Source organism: Acanthochromis polyacanthus, chromosome 10, assembly GCF_021347895.1.
Source record: "Acanthochromis polyacanthus isolate Apoly-LR-REF ecotype Palm Island chromosome 10, KAUST_Apoly_ChrSc, whole genome shotgun sequence".
Classification (NCBI taxonomy): Eukaryota; Metazoa; Chordata; class Actinopteri; family Pomacentridae; genus Acanthochromis; species Acanthochromis polyacanthus.
In genome coordinates, this window is record NC_067122.1 from 27,964,596 (window position 1) to 27,984,519 (window position 19,924).

The following is a 19,924-nucleotide window of genomic DNA, read 5'->3' on the forward strand; positions in this document are numbered from 1 at the left end:
AGTTTTCAATCTTTTATAGAGGTACCATCATTTTTGTCCAGGCCTGTTTCATTAGTTTGTTTTTTTAAAATAATTATGTTAATCAACAATTCAAAAGTAATGGCTGTTTTTGATTATTTAATTTTCAATAAATTTTTATTTATTGTTACTTTTGTGAGTTTCAAGTGATTTCAGTGAGAATTGTGGGTTTTTCCTTCTTTAACTGAGGGGTACCAACAATTTTGTCCACGTGTGTATACTGTGCTGAATGTTGGTGAGCAACAATTAATGGAAAATATGATGATTGATGATAATGAAGCCTGTCTGCTGAACAGGTTAGGCTTCTATGGAAAATTTGATTTGTTGGCGAGCTACCCTGGAACGAACTGGAAACAGTTGGCTAGATTCACCCCTTCACCCACCCCACTGTTGGCAGGCCTTAAGCCTCACAGGTTCATCCATTCCCCACTGGTTTGGTAGGACTTGCTTACTTGTTTGGTAGGACTTGCTTACTTTAGATAGATTCACCCTGTTTGGATTTGTTTTGTCTGGTTTTTGGACGTGTCTTATGAATGAATTATTTGATTAACACCACTAGCAACAGTGGAACCACGCTCACCTGAATTTATTGTCATTGAATTGTCAAACTGCACATAGCACTGTCGCTTTTGATTGTTAAAAGTGAAGCTACTGACTTACAAGTGAATGTTTGATTTATTCTCACTCCGATTTTCTGTTATTGTTTTGTTCTATTATTTTGTTCATTTTTTTTTTTTGGCTTGATGTATTCAAGTATTTTTTGTTGATGCATTACCGGTAATCTAATTTCTGAGTCTTGCGTTCAGAAATTTTCATGCAGCTCCCAGAGCCGAACCTTTTTCATAGCCTAGCCCTCAGCTCACCATTCCATTACAAGTGCTACACATCTGACCACAGCTTGAAGCCACAGCAGAGGTTTAGAATACTTTTATGTAAAAGAGATGTCAGTTTCAATTTTTTAAAGGCCAACTGCAGTGAAATTCAAGAGTTTTTTTTGTTTTTTTTTTAAAACCTTGTTAGCATGTTCATACGGCATTTCTTACAATCTATGCAACATCGTGAAAAAAATAAGCCATCAACACCATGGCTGAGCATTTTCCTCCTTGAAACTGCAGCGTACCAGTGAGAATTCAATAAACACAGATTCAGACTTCCAGGATTTTATACATAACGGACCTAAAGAACCAATCTGAGTAGCTTGTAGGGTGGAGCTTTGAGTATTGTTACTTTTCAGAGTCGGTTATTGGTGAATTCCTCTATTATTGCCGCTTTCCATTGCGTAGCAAAGACTAGTTTTACAGTGTTTAGTCAGAACTGGAGAGTGTGCATCTGTGTTTAAGCCATTTTAAAGCCAAGATGTGATTATTTTAATGGATTAAAACATCTTATGTACCACAGATGATACACAGAATATTTTTATGGAAGAACTTTGCGAAAAAAATGTTCTCACTTTGTCTATATCAGTTATTGAGTGTAGATTGAAAAAGAAAACCCCAATTTTATTCATTTAAACTTACTGTTTGACCATAAAGTTTGCAAAAAGTGACACAAGTCCAAAGAACATTCACATTCTGTCAACTTAAAATTATTTATTGTACATATAAAATAACAGTATGTTACGGGGAGGCAGAAGTTAATTCAATTTGGTTGACTGTTTCACAAGTCAAGTTTTCTTCTTATTTCTATTTCACTTCGGTGAAGTCGCTGTACCAACCTATATCAGACGGGGGATTACAACACAATGCGAGACAAGATTCTTATAGTAAAAACAAACAGCTATCCAATTTCTCCTAAAAAAAAAACCAAACAAATGGCACATACAAAAACTCCTTTTCACATCCCTCTGTGTTTGCAGACTTGCACATTTTGGCATGTATTGTCACCTTTTTTTTTTTTTTTTAACATATATCATCTCGTAGAAAAAAGTTTGCTATTAAAACAGCATTAAGACAACATAAAGTAAATAAAACATATAGAATGGGATTGTAATAGAACCTTTGACAGAAGGTGCTGCAGTTTTGACGATGAAGAAACTGGCAGTAGCACACGTTTTGATTCAGTGCGATTTAAGATTTCTGATTAAACGAGTTAAATAAACGATGGCGATGTTCTAATGTTAACATGGATGACATTCTGTTGGATCTGTGTTACAATATTCTGTATGTTTTCTTGTGTCTGATGGTCAAATAGGAAGCTACACAGGCAGGTTGATTGACATGGCATTAGGCCAATAGGCTTAGCAGGCTGAGGTTAACGGGAGGAAGCAGAGCTGATTCTAGATGCCCATAATTCTCTGCTGTAATACCTCCTTTCACTACAGCTGGCAAGGCACAGCTGAACACAGATTATTAAAAAAAACATAAATCAAAACCGTCCACATATTTATAAGCTGAGTGAAGTGTTGCTTTTATTCCCTGGGTCTCTTCCAGGTCAGTCTGGGTCCAGGTGCGTTTTGACGGGGAGCCTGAGGTCTCAGGTAGAAATGGTGTCCAGCTGCTACTGCTGCGCTTTCTTCGCCAAAGCTTCGGCCTCCTGGAGAGCAGCAGAGAGAGAGGAGGGAGAGGGTGTTACAATAAAATGGAAGATATTGGTTTATACTGTATATTCCCTGCCACAGCTCTGAGGAAAACCCCTTCTGTTTCTATGGTAACTGGCACACCTCCCTGCTGTTCCTGTGGCTACAGAGAGGAGGTGCCAGTGAGTGACGGATACAGGAGCAGAAGAGGCCTGCTGGGGTGTGAGGAGATCATGAGCAGATGTATTATGTAATGTGTGTGTTTTCTGTATGGAAATCACGCTGCGAGAACCAGTATGTTTGGGCACAAGAGCCCGTTTTTATCTAATCTGGAAATCGTGCCAAGCTGCAGGAACGCGGGTCACGGAGAGGACAGATATCAACATGTGTGTTCATAAGCTTACCTTAGAGCCCGGGGGAGCGGTCAGGCCCAGAAATGCATACACAGCATTGTCCTCTCTGGCATCGAAGAAGGCCTCATAGTTCTGAGAAAGAAGGAAGACACACACGGCGAGGGAGGAAATTTTAATGCAGATTGATCAGAGGATCAGTTGACCCAAAACTTAACCCCCCATCCTGAGGAATGATAATGTGAAACAGACTCTGGATCTGCGCCCCGGAGCGACAATCTGAGCAGCAGTGAGAAAACAGTCGAGGTTGTGTTATTTGTCCAAGGACGGGTACTCGGTAGTCAATCTGATAGGAGGGCATTGTCTCTGAGAATGCAAGCCAGAGTAAACAAGCTAACGCATTCACCCATTTACTGTCTCACATGCTTTATCCCTCTCATTCCTTTGTGCTCCCTCCTTCCTTTCTCACACAGATTTTGAAAAAAAAAAAAAAACGGCTCCCTACAGCTGCAAGTATCCTAGGAAATGCTGTCTGCTCTTTGTCTGTGACATTCAATACAGCCCATCCTGCATGTGCAAACTCACTTCCAGCCATCCATTAGCTGCACAGCATGATGCCACGGTGAACGCCTGTTAGCGTCCTGTGTGTTTATAAAGGGAGTAAACTGGCATGTTCAGGGGTTTCTATAGGGTTTGTTAGAATATATCTAAGCCAAAAAAATTACACATCCTGAATAGTCCAAGTTCAGCACCCAAAACAGCTCTGAACATTCTGATTATTTTTCACATTTTTCTTATTTCATTATGTTTCCATTCCATTAATTTAATCTGCACACATGATGGTTGACAAAGATAGTTTGGAATTCGGGGAAATATGATTATTGACATTCTGCCGAGAGTAACACGATAAGATCAAGAGCAGATCGACTTCAATATTAAGCTGGAGCACATTGACGCTTAACTTAAGCTATGTAAACCACAAAGGGCACAGTGGAGGCTCAGCAGTTAAGACTCTGGGTTCAAGCTCCAGTAAATAACAATTTCCCTTGTGGGATCGATAGTGTAATAAAATGGGAAAAGTTCAGCTGGAAAAAATGGAAGCAGACAAAGTAAAAATGTCTCTTACTTTTGGACAGAGCAGGTTAGTTGTGTCCACTAGACTTTATGCTAAACTAAGCTAACAAACTTCTGGCTCCAGCTTCTTATTGACCTGACAGAAATTCATAGTGATATCAATTTGGACATCTAACTCCTGACTGTCAATTCAAAAATGTTCTGTAGAGTGCTACTTTAATGCCTTATGCATACCGCCATCATGCATTTCTTGGTAAATCTCCCATATTTAAATTTGACATAATTTTGTTGGAAATGTCAAGAAGCCATACTGATTGACTTTTAAATATTTTTTTGGATCAGTTAAGGGGAACAGAACAAATGAACACATTATGACTTTACATACTATCTGCATGTTTGACATTCTGCAGACACAGGCCAATGTTAGCACTTATCTTCAATTTTGATTCTGGTCACTTGATGCCTGTAAGTCTGAATATTCACTTATCTTTTTCCTGAATGAATTAAATGACTCTTAAAGTCCCTCCAGTCATTTATTAAATCCCTAAAAACTCATTTTTGTTACAAATTCATAAGTTTTTTTTCCATCATGATAATAATTTCTTGCCTAAAAATGGATTAGATTATTAGTTGTTTTAATACTTTTTTAGTGTATTTGTTTTTATTACTCCGCCAAAGAATGGTAGAGTTATGTGATGATTGGTGTCTGTTTGCCATATTACTCAAAAGCAGACAAATGAATTTGGATGAAATTTTCAGGGAAGGTCAGAAATGACACAAGGACCAATAGATTAGATTTTGGCAGTGATGCAGCTTATAGTCTGGATCTATTGATTTGTTAAAGATCTGTGTATCGTTGCGAGATAACAGCATGGTCACTGTAACCATGACAACAAGTGAACACTACATCAGCTGCTTGCTGACGATCAAATGATTGTGATCCTACTACAAATCCACTGCTGTGGACTTATCAGGACTTATCCGTCGAAAATTATACAAGGAACAACAGATTAAATTTCAGTCACACGTAACACATGCCTGTGCTCCCCGCAAACTCATTTTGTTTGACGGTATCTATAATAAATACTGCCAGATTTTTTTCAAGATTTCATCCTTCATAAATGATACAGCAACTGAACAGCCTTGGCAGAGCACTGCGCTTTCTGAGTGCTTTTCTTGTTTTCAGTAATGTGTCCTACCTATTTCTTTTCTACTGGGTACTGTATTGTTCATGTTGTGGAATTTTGTTTTCTGTGCAATATCTGGCAAAAGATTTATCATATTTTATTAAATCCTCACCTCGTTCCACCCTGGCATTCCCACTCGCTGCAGCTCGAGCATACCAGCTCACCTGATACTCAAACACGGTAAAAGCATTCTGCACTACACAATCGCAAGTTGGAATATTGGAGCAATTCATGCTGGAACCAGCTTTTTGATTCTGAGAAAAGTAATGATGCTAAAAGCCCCGCCCTGCAAACTGACTGATTACATTACTGGACACTTGGAGCCAGAACCAACAGACTCAAAAATGGCTTTTATCCACAAGCTGTCACATGTCCTCTCCCTCTCCCCTGAATTATAACATTGCATGCCTACAAGTGCAAAATTCATGTTTAAGTGCAATATTTATGCTTAGTTGCAATATTTATGGGTGTGTAGAATATTCATATTATGTGCAATAATCATGCATGGAGCAGGTCTCTAAGCACACAACTGATTCCACATTGTATGTATGCTTACATTCTGGTCCATATTTGATCATTTGCATCACAGACTGTATAATAAATGGTTTGCATATATTTCGGTTGTATGTATTTGTAGTCTATGTTTAATATTGCTTTAAATGGTTTATCTTTTAATACTGCTAATGTGGAGAGTGCTAAACTGATTTTCATTGTTTCTATAACTGTAACAATAAAAACTATTCTATCCATTCTGCTCTATTCTGTCCTATTCTATTTGTTTCATTTTGGTTCTTGGGTTTGTCATGAAACCCCGGAGGTCTGAATATGTATTAAGAGTCTCATCACTTCACTGCAGTTTCAAAGTAGAAATACTCACTCAATGTCATGAGCAACATTTAATTTTTTAGGTGCAATATTTCAATTTCATGTGTGATTTTACTTATTTTCCTTTTTTTTTTGCTATTCTAGTCTTATTTTAGCTTACTTATTTTATTTTTTGAGTCATGCATCCTACTAATATTTTGTCGTTCTACTAGACATGAGATTTCCTTTTTTTTTTTTTTTAAACATTTAGTTTTTTCTGAACAGCATCTGTACAAAATCTGTACTAGAATTTATTTGATTGTATCTTATAAAGTGTCTTCTTTCATATAAAAACAGTGTATATACATGTTAGGAAGGTACAAAAAACTTGATTTCCACCTTAAAGTTGCTTAATTCTCCACTAAGGTGCTAACTTCATCTCCCTGCTATATGGTGCTGGGCAAGTTTTGTACAGTGGGTTCATGAAGGTTTTATCACTGAGGTGGACTGCTGAGTCAAGTGATGATTCTCTACAAGAACGGTACTTTTAATAATATCAGCATCAAAACATGGCCTGGATGTTCTATTGCTATCTGATCATTGTATCTGCACGAACAATCTCATGTTAATATTTCAGTGTCAGTGCAAGTGTCTCACCCCACAATATTTGCTTTCATTGAATATCTGTGGGGGCAGAGGGTTCCCCGTAGCCGGCCTGGACTCCTCCGGAATATTCTCTCTCATCCACTTCCTGTTGGCCTCGTTGGCCGCAATGTCGCACTCCTCGAACTCGATCTTATTGGCCGCCAGGAAGCCCATCACATCCTGCTGCTGCTTCTTAATCTGCATGAGAGAACGACAGAGAGGAAGCTGTCGTTAAACGTGTGTTCACTTCAGCTCTATCAGGAAACATAAGAGCCTCAACATGCTGGCATCAGGCAGAAACAGCACCACAGAGAACACCAGCCGCTCTGTTACTAAGTTACAGTTGCTGACAAGTGAATGAAGTGACATGAGTATTGAAGATGATGAACTTGGGCAAGGCTACTAAGTGAGAGACTGGGTTTTTATCTGCAAGAAAAATGTCAGATAATTTGGAAGACAGCAACTCCCAGGGCTGGACTCCCATCATTTCTTTCACATATGTACATATGCATGTGACATTTGTATACAATAAACTGTACATGCTAAATAAATGAAGCCAGATTACACATGAGAGTTGCGTATTTTATGTGGACGTGATCCTTTCTGACATGCATCTCTGCACCACAAAAGGATATTCAGTTTTTAAAAAACCATGTTAAGCAGTTGTGACACTTCTAAAATCGTCTATCCTGCTTGATGCAAAAGAAGAAGCTTTTCGACTAAAAGGGTGCAAAGAACCGCCTCGACAGCTCAAAAGGAAATTAAAGTGTATGAAGAATGACATCCTTTGGGATCTCACCTCTTTCAAGGTGCCCTTTTAAGTTATATCACTGAGACTCTCAAATGCAAACACACAGAATGGACAGCAGTGTGTGTTTTCTTCTCTCTTTTGTTTCCATCTCTTTATATGTGATTTTGTGTGTTACACTCTGGTCCAATGAGCTCTCAGGGGGTGTGTGTCAGAAGGAGGATGGCCCTACAAGGCCAGACGGAAACAAGAGCTCCTCTGGGACTCGAGAGGAGGTAACTGGTCAAACACGAGCCAAATAAGGTCTGCTGCAAGACGACACACTCATCCAGCCTCGGCTGCACACACATTCACACACCTAAAATCAACTTCACTGCAAGAGCAACAATAAGGATCAGTTTGTCCTCTTGCTGTCAGTCCTGACACCACTGTGCAAGGGCTCCTCCCAGCCTCATGGCGTGCAGATGAGGCAGGTGGATTATTTAATAGCCATCTGTTGAAACAACACGGAAACGAGGAAGCTAACAGCGCTGGCAGAGCAGCCAGTCGGGGTACAGTTTGAATCACTTGATGGCAGTTGCATTCCAAAGGGCAAAGTCCTATAACCAGCTCTCTAACCACCTGCTCTGGAAAACCAGCGGCGGGGATGAAGCAACCGAGCGGAATGCCATGAACTTGCCTTGGCACACTCACAGAGACAATTCTCTCTCTGATGGAAGAGTCTGCACAGCCTCCCCTTCACTAACCCTTCCATGGCTCGCCTCTCATTTGACTAACATTTGCATCGGACTTGTCCCTAAATCTGCGCATTTCTTACACTTTCTGCACTTCGTTCTGGTGCATTATGCCTACAACAAGCCTGCATTGTACTGTCGCCAACCAAAATTAATTTGTAGGACAAACTGGCCTCGTGCCATGTGCCCCTGACTCTAATTGCACAGTGAGAGCTCCCAGCTTTGCCCCTTTGAAAATGCTTTCTGCTGTCTCGAGTCTTGAATTGAGCCCCTGGTGATTTTAATATGGGAGAAACTAGACTGTCCTCAGCTTCGGCTGCAGTAATAAACAAGTACTCCTCACTCCTTATCTGTCTCTCTGGAATGCTACTAAATTACTCCTCAGCCTTCTTCCACCAGAAAGACTAAGAGTTGGGCCATTATCAGCACCTGGAGGTCTCAAGTTTGAGTTCCATAATCTGTGCTTTCTCTGGCAGTGAGTCATGGTCGTACTTCAACAGCGTTCCCACATATGCAAACGATGACTTCAAGCTTAACTTAATGCAAAACCAAAAAGGGAAATTTACCCATGTGTTCTTTCTCTTGTTTAATCATGGAACAGCCAGTGACTGAGTGTTTTCGCCAGACTTGCTGTGTGGCTTCATGGGTGGCAAAGTCAGTCTGTCCACCCCTTTGAATCAGACTGAGATATCACTATCTATGGTACATATTGCGATGAAATTTTTGAGGGATGTTCATGGTCCCCAGGAAATGTATACGGTTGATTTTGGCAATATCTTAACTTTCCCTTTGGGCCCATCAGTGGGCTGTCATTTTGATTTGTTAGTTTAACTGTTGCATTCATTGCAATGAAATTTTTTACAGAAAAGTTGTGGTCATCATCTTATGGTGCCTCTAGCAGTTAAAAGTTTAATTTATCTTGGAAAATATATAAGCATCTCATTTTAATCAACTGTTGTACTATTCATAGTAGAAAGATTCCATATCTGGACGGTCATCATGAGGTTGACAAGTGGTGTTTTGAGAAATGTGTCTTGACATCTATGGGGTAGACTGACAGCAAATTTGGCAAACAGATTCATTTTCCTTTTAAATGAATAAACAGCTTACTTGTAATCTCACACTTTGACCCAATTCAGTTTTGCTTATTAAATGCTTATGTTTTTCCTTAATAATTACAAGTGATTCACAACGGGATTAAAAAACAAAAAAACCCTACTTGTATCACTATTTTGTGACCATATGGCCATCCAAGGTCACCAACTGTGCATGAGCTGGAAACAAAATCTGCCATTTGTGCAGAATACACAGACACCAATCCACTGTACATGTATGGAGCACGTCCTCTGAATGGACTCCAAACAGACCAGAGATTTATATAAAGCCTTGTTTCCACATAGCTCTGTGTTTATTTGCAACTCAACCAGAGCTCCATTCATTCCTGTGGGATCCTATGTGATTGTCAGTGTATTTGCAAAACTCTTCCCTCTGTGTTTTCCCTCCCAAAGAGCGTTAAAATTTTGCACTCATTTGCAATAGACTTCTGCCAGAGAGTTGAAGAAACAAGTGAGCCAACAGGCTGGTCAGTTGCTCAACTATGTTGACTGCAAAATCTTGTAAATGTATAATTAAAAAGAAACTCGCTTAGTTAGCGTACGCATGGTGCTTCGTACATCTTCTGACAAAATTTTTCACAATGTACACCTGGAAGGTCAACCCTCTCACTTATTTCTTGGCATGTATTATTGGTCCATTTTTGTAGCAGTAGTACTCCATGTGCATATTCTATGAAACTGGACAGTAAAAAAAATTAGAAAATTAGTCTCTCTGTAATGGCTGCAATAAAGAACTTTCCAATAATCTAAAAAAAATGCTTCTCTGTGCCCTGAACATTAAGGGACATACCAGTGGTCTGTATATTAGTAAGAATTACAGACACAAAACAAGAAACAAGATGCAAGACCAGTGCTAAAATGTCCATATATACGAGTATGTTGGGGTCCAACTTTGCGAGAGTCTGCTCAAAACCCTTCGCAAACATCTGTACACAACCCAAAATCTGCGTGAGTGTGGACAGTGTGTGTAGCAATCTGCATTTGTGGAATACACAGATGCCAATATACTGCGCATGTATGGAAAACGTCAAGAAATGGATTCAAAGTGGACGAGAAAGCAGAATAGTTTGGAGCCATTGCGCATCCAAGGTGTCCAAATCTGTCAGAGTGCACATCCACAATGGAGAATAACCAGGGCTTTATTCTGGAGCAACAAATTATATCCATGAAAATGTTTCTCAGACATACTAACTACCTGACTTATGAAGCTGTGAGTTGGTTTCAAGCACATGTTTTGGATTTTAGTCCTCTTGGCTTTTTCTCTGCGTTTTCAAACAAACCCTGAGAATCCCTTGCAAACACTATTTGACATAGATCTATTTTTGCTGCACAATGATGCCAGTTTTAAAGCAACTGACTTGGGACACAACTTATGTCATATCATAGTCTCAAGACAGTTTATGGACACACCCGTGGAGCAAATGGAGCAACCATTTATTCTGGAACTGCATTTGGTCTGAGCACTGATGTGAACATACAAAGCTTCTGATTCCTTCAACAGCCTCAATCCAGCGTTCCAGTAAATATAATGTTGCTCATAAGAGGCCAATCAGATGCCTCTCAAGTTGCAGTGAAACATATATTGTTGCACGGATCGTTATTTTTGTCCAACTAGAATCTAAGTCAACTGCAGCAGTAGGAGAAGGAATCTGCACCACATGCACTTTGGTTTACATTCCACTTCATCATGTGAGAGTTGTGGTAGGCTGATGAGATCAGAACCAGGCCTGATCAATCCCAGTGAAAGGTCAGAACTCTGGCATTAAAAGCTGCCAGACAATAGCAGGCATCGATTGGGTGGACTGTATCCACAACACAGGCTTAGATCAATATGCCGGAGACTGATTCAGTCTGTTACGCCGACACAAGGTTGGGGTCAGTTCATGTTCAATTCAATCAGACAGAAAAGACAATACAATAAACCTAAATTTGCCAAATGTTGTACACAGATACCCTAAATGACCTTTCTAAGTCCTCTAAAGGCTAACATTTGAATGCAGGAAAATCCACTCTGTGCACAAAGGAAACGTGAATCAACCCCAGCCCCCATGTGTTCGTAAGGGATAAAGGTTTTGGTCTTGATTAGATCAAGTCTGATTTCTGCTCAAAACAGTCGCTTGCTGGAATTTCACCAGCAGCAGTAGCCTCCACCCAGTCCTGAGCTCAGTCAGCATTACAACATGGTTACAAAAGAGCCTTACACTGCCACTCTGGCTGGATTCCCTCACTGCTGCCTAAAGGTGAAACAACAACAAAAGGTCAGAGAAATTACCTCTTACATAAAACCAACTGTGACTCACTGTAGCCGCCATCAACATCAGGCCTGACCTATGGACCCTGATGCCCAACCTACAGTGGAGAAAAGCGCATTAAAGCTGACATTCTCAGGTAGAGAGACGTGAACATGCACACCGCTAGGTTCATTTATTGTGGCAATGAGGAAACTAAAGCGTGTCTGTAGTGCATAATGGAAATGCGGCAGGAAATGTGCTGTAGTCGAAGTAATTTCAGTTTAAAGTTGGCCTTGTGGTCTATAGTCTAGACAAAGGGCTGCAGGTGTGCATGTGCATTTACATGTGTGTAATTAAGAAATGAAAATCCTTGTTTGGTTTTCAAATTTAGCCCCAATGTAACTTCACAACCAGATCAAACAGGACTACATGGTAGTTATCTGTCAAATGTAGGTAAAATGTATGCAAATCCAGTAAGAATGCAGAGTGCCAGAAGCTTTTATTAGCTTTATGTAAGGACACAAGTTGATTGTGTGACCTAATCTTTTGAAAGCCTTCATTAGTGTGAACAGCAGAAGTGTCTCTAGAGGATTCACGCAGGAGAACAACACTATTTTTCTTCCGGTTATTCAAACACTCTGCTTCTCATTATTACTGGGTGGAAATACAATGAAGTCAGTTCTCATTCAGTTTGCAGGGATACCACCCTGCATACTCCACGGATCAGAGGTCAGGAGAGGACTAAGCTGCCAGTCAGCCCTTATTCCACTCCTGCTAGCTTTACCAGAAAGCAGATCGGATATAAATACTACTATGCCATTCTTTTCTTGAATAATGTGTTGCCTTTTGTGGCAGAAGTGTTAATTCCAAGCAAGAATCTGTTAAACTCTTGCTCGTGGTGTTTTGTTAAATAGTGCAATATCGTAAAGTATGTGTGTCATTTTCTCCTTCAAACCATAGCTCACAAAGGCAGCATTAACTCCAGGACTACAGTGTCACACTGCACTAAACCAGTGGGTACAAACACACCCAACCGACATACTCGCAGATGGGAACAAGGCTGTTGACACAACTCACTTAAGCTCTTCATTATCCATCATTTCCCAACAGTGCTTCTCTCTAAAACACATATTTGATCTAAAATAGCAAGTTAAATCCATCACAGGTATTTGTAATAACTTTCTGATGCACCAATAGCTAATAGACTCCTCAAACACAGACTAGAACTTAATGTCTTGGGGGGGGGAAACATCTATCTGGATCATGCTGACTGTTGTATCCTGTCAAAAATCCAATCCATCCCTCTGGCTAATTTTACACCGTCTGTCTCCCCGATGTGATCGGTTGTCTTTGGTAGAGCACAAGCTCTGAAAAGTTATTTTGGAAATCCTCCTACTTCTCACTGAGCAAGATTGGAGTGATTAATGTTGCAGCAGTCACATTGTTTTGGAGATACTGATGCAATCGAACTGCAAGGGTGAAGGCAGATGGAGGGCTTCGACCACAATTTACAGCTCGGAAGCTTACCATTGCATTTTTAAAATATTATGTAAATCGGACGACTTTAATGTGTTTGCATATCTTCTAAATTACCGTGAAACACATATGATGTGTTGACAAAACTCTAGACGCTGCTGCTGAGTGTAAACTGGTGAAGAATGCAGATGACAACATGAGAATAAGGAAGTGTCTGTGCAGTACAAGAGTGCAAAGGCTTGTCTGTTTGTTCTACAAGACTTTACTAAAGACAGATCAATGAGAGGTAATGCATTTTCCCAGAAAGCCTCGCTGGCTCTAAACCCGGTCCACTCTGACTCTCCAGGAAGCTCCTGCACTGTAAGTCTGCTGCTGCTGAGCCTTTGCAAATGTCATTTACTGTAAAGGGCAATAAAGTCACTCAGAGCTGTCTGACCGAACAGAGCCTCTGTGTTTGATTGCTTCCTCTGGATGTGAGCTGTGAAAACAAACTGCTCAGTGAAAGTAAATTGTCGTAAAAGGGATCTGAACCACATCACATGCCAAGTGGCTTTAAGTCACAACACATATGAAAGGGAATTAAGTTGTTGAAGACAATGAGTGGATGCTAGTAACAGTTTACATCACAGATTGTGCAACAGCAGTAGGCAAAAATATGTCTGACTACAAAGAAAAGTCACTTTCTGGCCAGAATTCAAAGCATAGTGACCATTTAAGTGTAGTAAGTATAGGCTGATTCAGGCCATCAGCAAGTCCTAAACACTACATAAGTGTTCCTGGCCTGCAGCTGCACATCTAAAAAGGGGCCCTGGAGAATTGCATCACCATCATTCCTCTGCACTCTGGAAGAAACTGGCAAGTCTGAAGGACCTCCAGGCTGAAAGAAACATGAAGTAAAACCTGCATTCTGGAGCAAATCAGATCAAACACACACACACATACTTCCTGCTCTGGCATCAGGTGACACAGCAGAGCATTTTAAGTTCATTTATTGATCCCCCCCTCCCCCTCCTTGCTTGTTTCAACTGCAACAAACTCTCAACTGTCACTGCTTTGAGGAAGCACAGTGACAAACCGCAGCTTGAGAGAGAAACTTCCTCTTTGTTGTAAAGTTAAAGAGAGATGTGTCCAGACTCTTAGAAAGGAGGGCAGATGCTTCCTGATGAGTCAGGGCCACTCCAGACTGAGAGGATGACAGAGGATGGACATCAGTCAGCGAGTTCATTAAAAGTTCAGCTCGCCTTTCTGTTGCATAAACCCAACCCTGGATGCTGCACAAATTAATCCACCTCCAAAAAAAAAGCCTTCATGCATGCAGCGCTATTGTTTAATCTCTTACCGAAGTGGATCCGGAGGACGATGCTATGTACACTTTGATCACCATGGTGGATCCCTTGACGCGTCGCTCCGCTCTTTTGCAGACACACTTTTGCAGACCGGGTGGCTCAGCAGCGAGAGCTCAACAGCAAACTTCCAGGGGATGAAATGCGGTGCGTACGTTGTCGCCCCAGCGCAGACTATCTGCGCAAATGCTCGCGTTCTCAACACTGGATGGAGCTTCGCATTCCTCCTCCGCCTCCACTCTCTCCTCCCCGCCCCTTCCAGTCTCTCTCTCTCCCTCACACACACACACACACACACACACACACACACACACACACACACACACACACACACACACACACACACACACACTTGGAGACACGTAAGATAGCAGCACAACGGGGTTATATTGTCTGAATATTTCAGCATCGACCCCCTTTGTCTGGCAAATGCGAGCCAGACGCTGCCTATTGTTCCGCAAAAAACCGCTGCAGGTGTTCTCTGTTTAAAAAATAAAATTAAAAAAGCTGCTGCACGATAACTGGAGAGGTTGTGGAGAGAGAGAGAGAGAAAAAAGATGCATGTAAAATAAATATGATGAAAATAATAAAATATATGCTGTGATTTTTTTCTCTGTGTGTGTGTGTGTGTAACAGCACAGCCTGTGGAGGTCCTGAGCAGCCACCGTCGGTTCATTAGACGGGCTTTGTGGCCCCCTGCAGGCGTCTGGGGCAGATTTTCTTTTAGACCCTGAAACGAATTTAGGGAAAGCCGACTGACAAACAAAAAAAATGTGTCGGGAGAGGAGTGGGCGCCATATTGGACTCGAAGTGGTGAATTTTCTCCTCGCTGACCGCTGCAGATGTGCGCCCCGCTCCTTGTCTTTTGCGCTTTTGCACCGGGGGGGCAACGCGAGCCTGTGCGCCGCAGGCCTGTGCCACAGTGCGCGACAAGGCCGGCTCTCTGCTGCCCTTTTGTCCCCTCTTCCCTGCCTCCGTGTTTATGTCACACTTGCATGAAGGCAAACATGTCCTCGAATGCAAAGCCCCCTCTGTTTTTTTTTTCTCTCTCTCCTCACTCTTGCAGGCTTCCTCCCATCTCTGCCTTGCAAAGAAGGAGCCATTCGCCCCAGAACATCACCGGCTCCCAAATTCCAAGTGTTCTGCAGCCCCGAATGGTGGCTCCGGATTGGCCGAGCGCCTATCAATCATGCCTTTAGCCGCACCCCTCCCCCCATTCAACCACTCGCCTCTCTGTTCCAGTGTGTTTACTACACTGCCGAGCATAAGGGAGACACTCGTCTTCACATGCACTAAGAAAAACTGTTTTTAGTTTGTATTTGTAAGAAAACCTCCAAGAGCGCAACATGCCCAAAAGAAAGGTACGTATTCTGAAAATAATAAAAATTCTTTCAGGGGGAAATCTGCCATTAATGCAATGCAAACGATTGGGAAGACATCCCTCTGAGACATTACTTAATTATAACGCAGTGTACGGCCGTTATTTCTCGCTGGGAATTTTTGCGTAATTTCTAGATATAATGTGCATTTTTTGCGTGTTGGAACCAATATTTTCCTGCTCGGACGTGGCGTTTAAAAACGCATTTTCCTGCATGAGCCGCTGTCCTTTGGGGGAGTCAGAAGTCTCTCTCCTGGTCTCCATGCAGTTAAAGCACAAGCAGCAGCCATGCTTTGCAGCTCTTGTCCACCTTCGTCGCCGACCTACCAAACGCAAACGCGCCTCTTATCGCCCGCACGGCCGCCGAACCGGCCGAAAGTGGCGTCAAAAATTGCTTCAGAACCTTTACTTTGCATTTTGACCGTGAAAGCGAACATTGACCGTCGCGTTTCGGTAAAATTATATATTTTTGCTCTTTGTTCGTGGTCCCAAATGGCTGCGGTGGCGTCGCTCCGCCGCCTGGTGGCGCAACGGAGCCGCAGAGCAGGTCCCTCCCCCTTCTCCAGGACTCCCGCGCCAGCTTTCAAATCCAGGCTTCATGCATTGAATGAGAGAAAGAGCTGGAGGAGGGAGTGGAGGGGGAAAAGCGGGGCCTGGACCCTCGAAATGTGGCTCCGGAGACCCGCATGGCTCAGGACGCACGGCCCACCGCCGAATCCGTACACCGGGCCTCCGTTTCTGGGCAGAAATCCCTGAAATCCACCTGTATTTGCAGTGAATTTTAGTTTTCACCTGAAACCGAGAAGTTTTTTCAGCAAGTCTGCAATTAGTCAAAATATGCAGCTGAAACATTTAGCAGCCTTTTACTTTCAATAAAAACTCCACTTAAACTCCTCACTCTGATTATTTTTGCCATTTTCTGATTTTAACCTGTTGTCTTTGTGTTTTTCTTGAACAGGGAGACGCAGGAGAGGAGGTAAGAGAGAGGCTGGCTGCGTCCCGCCTCATAATTAGAATGAAATTTTAATTCGTATGAAGGATGTGAGTGTTTGTTCAAAAGACATAGTTCATTAAAATGCGTATTTCCTTATTTCAAAATGGAAAAAAGCCCTCCCTGTGATAACGATCTTTGCTCTGTTTCAGCCCCAGAGGAGATCAGCTCGGTTATCGGCGGTAAGAAGACACACTGGCAAACTCGCTAATCTCATTTTTCATTAGCAGATACAGTTAATGAACATGTAGAATATGGGAGAAAATGCTTAAAAGTAGCGGCACACGGCTAAACAGGTAGACGGAACGGTGTATTGCATTTAGAAAAGCATATACTGTAACTACATATTCTTACTTTTTAAATGTGATTCCTTACAACAAAAGCCAAGAAAACATGCCATTTTCTTGACAAAGTACAGCTTAAAAGCGAATGTGTAGCACTGTAAGGCTGATAAAAGGCTCACTGCACAATTGAATCATGATTTACACATCTTAGAGTGCACTAAACACATTTTTACATCTGTCGAGCTGTAATACTAAATAAATACCGTAGCAACAGAATAAGAGGCTGTCGGGAATATGTAATCAAAAATACACCATAATATTCCTTAATTAAACCATTTAGGGATAGATATTAAAGTCATAACGCCTTAAATTGTGTCTGTATTCAATACAGTTTTATTTTTGACAGTATTTTAGACTTTAAAAGTAGCTGTCTGTCTTTAAAAATACAGCAACAGACACAACGTATTCAGTTGTAGCAGTTTCTAGATCCCTTTTCTGTTCTCTTTCCAGAAACCGGCCCCACCCAAGCCGGATCCAAAGGTCAAGAAGGCAGCAAAGGTAGGAAGCTTTAAATCTGAGAAGATGCAAGCGTTTGAATATTGAACACTGGGCTTGCTAACACTTTTCCGGCGCCTTTTTAAAAATTTCTTCTAACAGAAAGAAAAGGCTGTGAATGACAAGAAGGAGGACAAGAAGACCAAGAAGGCAAAGGAGAACGCCGAGGCAGAGGCCAACGAGGAAAACCACTCTGAGAACGGAGAGGCCAAGACCAACGAGGTGAGTCGACGGGGAGAGAGAGGAAGAAAGTCCTCACCCTCGACCCGGTATTGAGTCGACGTGGAGGAAGTTTTGACCTTGGCTGTTGTGCTTCGTCCCGCAGGTGGAGGCAGCCCCCGAGGAGGCCAAGGAGGAGGCCAAGTCCGAGTAGCACCACTGCCCAAGTTCCTCCTCCTCGACAAACTCCTCCCGACTCCCCCCCCCCCCCCCCAGACCTCCCCACCTCCCACCCCCACCCAGCCAGCCAGCCAGCCAGCTCTACCCCACCCCTTCCCTCCATCCACCCCAAGTCTCTCACATGGTTTCCCTCCAAGGCGTATTGTTAACAGAGGAATATTTTTATCAATGATTTTATAAGTATCCGTACAGATTTTTAGCACAAAAAGCAAAGCTGATTATGGAGCGCCTTGCAGATTTGCAGTGGTCATATCAAAGTGTCTGCAAGCAAAGATGAACACACTAAAATCTTTTTTAAATGGCATTTCATGATTGTTGAAGGCTTGTTTTTGGTGTAGAAAGCGTGTCCCTGCCGGATTGGCTACGTCGTGAGTTGTGTATTACTGTGTTTTTCCTCCTTCCCCCTCCTGCTCTTCCTCCTCCCCTCTTCTTCTTCTTCTTCTTCTTCCTCCACAGATTAGACCTCCCTCCTCTTCCTCCCCAACAGCTCAGCCTTTATCCATGTTTTATTAACGGTTCAGCCATGTTAATGTGGGTGATTCTTTTAGACCTCTAAATGTGCAGTGAGTTCCCTTTTTTTTTTTTTTTTTTTTTTTTTTTTTTTTTTGCTTCTGTCTCATGGTCTTGTTTTTTTTCCATTGAAATTGTGTTTTAAACAAACAAACAAAAAAAAATAGCGTGTTGAAGCGTGTTGTCCATAAGAAAGAGGAAGACGAACATGTGAAACATTCCGGGAACAGCGATTGCCTCCGACCTGTCTCCTAGACGACCCTGCGTTGTAAAAAAGAAACAGCTCCTGCTCCATCCACGCTGCTGTCATGTCGGCTTTTCTAAACACTATGGTTTTTTTAAAACGATTGAATTTGGAAACCTTCTCTGACAAATGCAGGTGTCTGGTCCCTTCTCTTATGTTCTGAAATTCTCTTAATAAAAAGAAGTCCTGGGAATTTTCCTCGAATCGGTGTCTCCAGTTTGTTTCTTCCAACAATTCCACTGATGAACGTAAAAGCAATGCAATAGCGTAAATGCAGCCATGTTGGGATTAAAATTTAAAGCAACATTGCAGGCGGCAACCTAGTTTGGCAATCTCCATTATTAACTACATGTGAGAGCTTTTCTGTGTTTATCTGTGTAAGCAGCTGTATAATCAGATGATTTTAATAAGAGCTACAACGGCATTCTAACTGCTGGCATGACCTTTGATTAAACAAGCCTTCCCCGTAATGCAATTTCACTGTAGACGAGTCCAACATTTGCTTTTGAGAGAGCTGCTGCAGGATACCGACAGCTAACTGAGCCAATTCCTGCTAAGTTCACAAATCCTCAACATCTTCTCAAGGTGTGTGTACATATCTGCTGCTATAGGCCCTAAAGGACCACTGAATGATCCTCCAGGAGGACATTTGTTTCTTTATCCGAATAACTTATCCTTGTTTTAGTCACTAAAATGCTCAAATAAAAGACATCGTCAGCCAAAAACTGACTGAAGGCCTTTAGTGGAGCATTTTCTCCAGACAGAAGGTTTCAGCGCTCTGTGTATTCAGTCCAAATACTTTTTTAATCCACCCAGCTCCTTCCTTCCCCTTCAGGCTTCACACACTCACATTAAACTCGACACAAACTCATGCCTGAGTGCTGTGACCCACATTCACCTCAACCCCATCCAGCACATATCAGCAGCAGGTTTAGGGGCATCACTTACAGCCAGCTCCATATTCTGTTCATACATACAAAGCTGCATGCATCAGTTCAGTCCTGGGAGGACAATGGAGGACAAAATGCATGGAGTCTATTAAAGGGCATGAATAGGAGGCTTTCAGTGTGTGCGTTTGCCTCCAGCACTGGCAGTGTAAGGATGTGAGCGCGTTTTCTGTGTTTTTTCCAGCCCAAAAGCCCACTTTGCCGTGAGTTAACCTATAGAGGGAGACGTTTTAGTGATGATATAGTGAAAATGATTCATAGCACCTCTTAAAAATGTCATTTTTGGGGCAGAATTTGATGATGTGGCTGCAGCAGGGCCTCTGGTTTTCACTCCACAGCTGCTCTAAGTGCGCATTTAAACGCCAATCACTGCCTG

General features: G+C 42.0%; 2 protein-coding genes across 2 annotated transcripts; one reads left to right on the plus strand and one right to left on the minus strand.

The window, feature by feature from the left end:
* Positions 1-1,581: 1,581 nt before the first annotated feature.
* Positions 1,582-14,469, minus strand: sh3bgrl (SH3 domain binding glutamate-rich protein like). The gene is made up of 4 exons (XM_022205167.2): positions 14,237-14,469; positions 6,606-6,791; positions 2,938-3,018; positions 1,582-2,550 (listed from the first exon to the last, which is right to left on the minus strand). Exons 1-4 carry the CDS (start codon positions 14,279-14,281, stop codon positions 2,515-2,517), a joined length of 348 nt encoding a protein of 115 aa, XP_022060859.1. The 5' UTR covers positions 14,282-14,469; the 3' UTR covers positions 1,582-2,514.
* Positions 14,470-15,448: 979 nt separating this feature from the next.
* On the plus strand, positions 15,449-18,805 carry hmgn6 (high mobility group nucleosome binding domain 6). The gene is made up of 6 exons (XM_022205166.2): positions 15,449-15,601; positions 16,577-16,594; positions 16,762-16,791; positions 17,404-17,451; positions 17,551-17,670; positions 17,774-18,805. The coding sequence occupies exons 1-6, from the start codon at positions 15,587-15,589 to the stop codon at positions 17,819-17,821; spliced, it is 279 nt and encodes a 92-aa protein (XP_022060858.1). The 5' UTR covers positions 15,449-15,586; the 3' UTR covers positions 17,822-18,805.
* Positions 18,806-19,924: the final 1,119 nt, after the last annotated feature.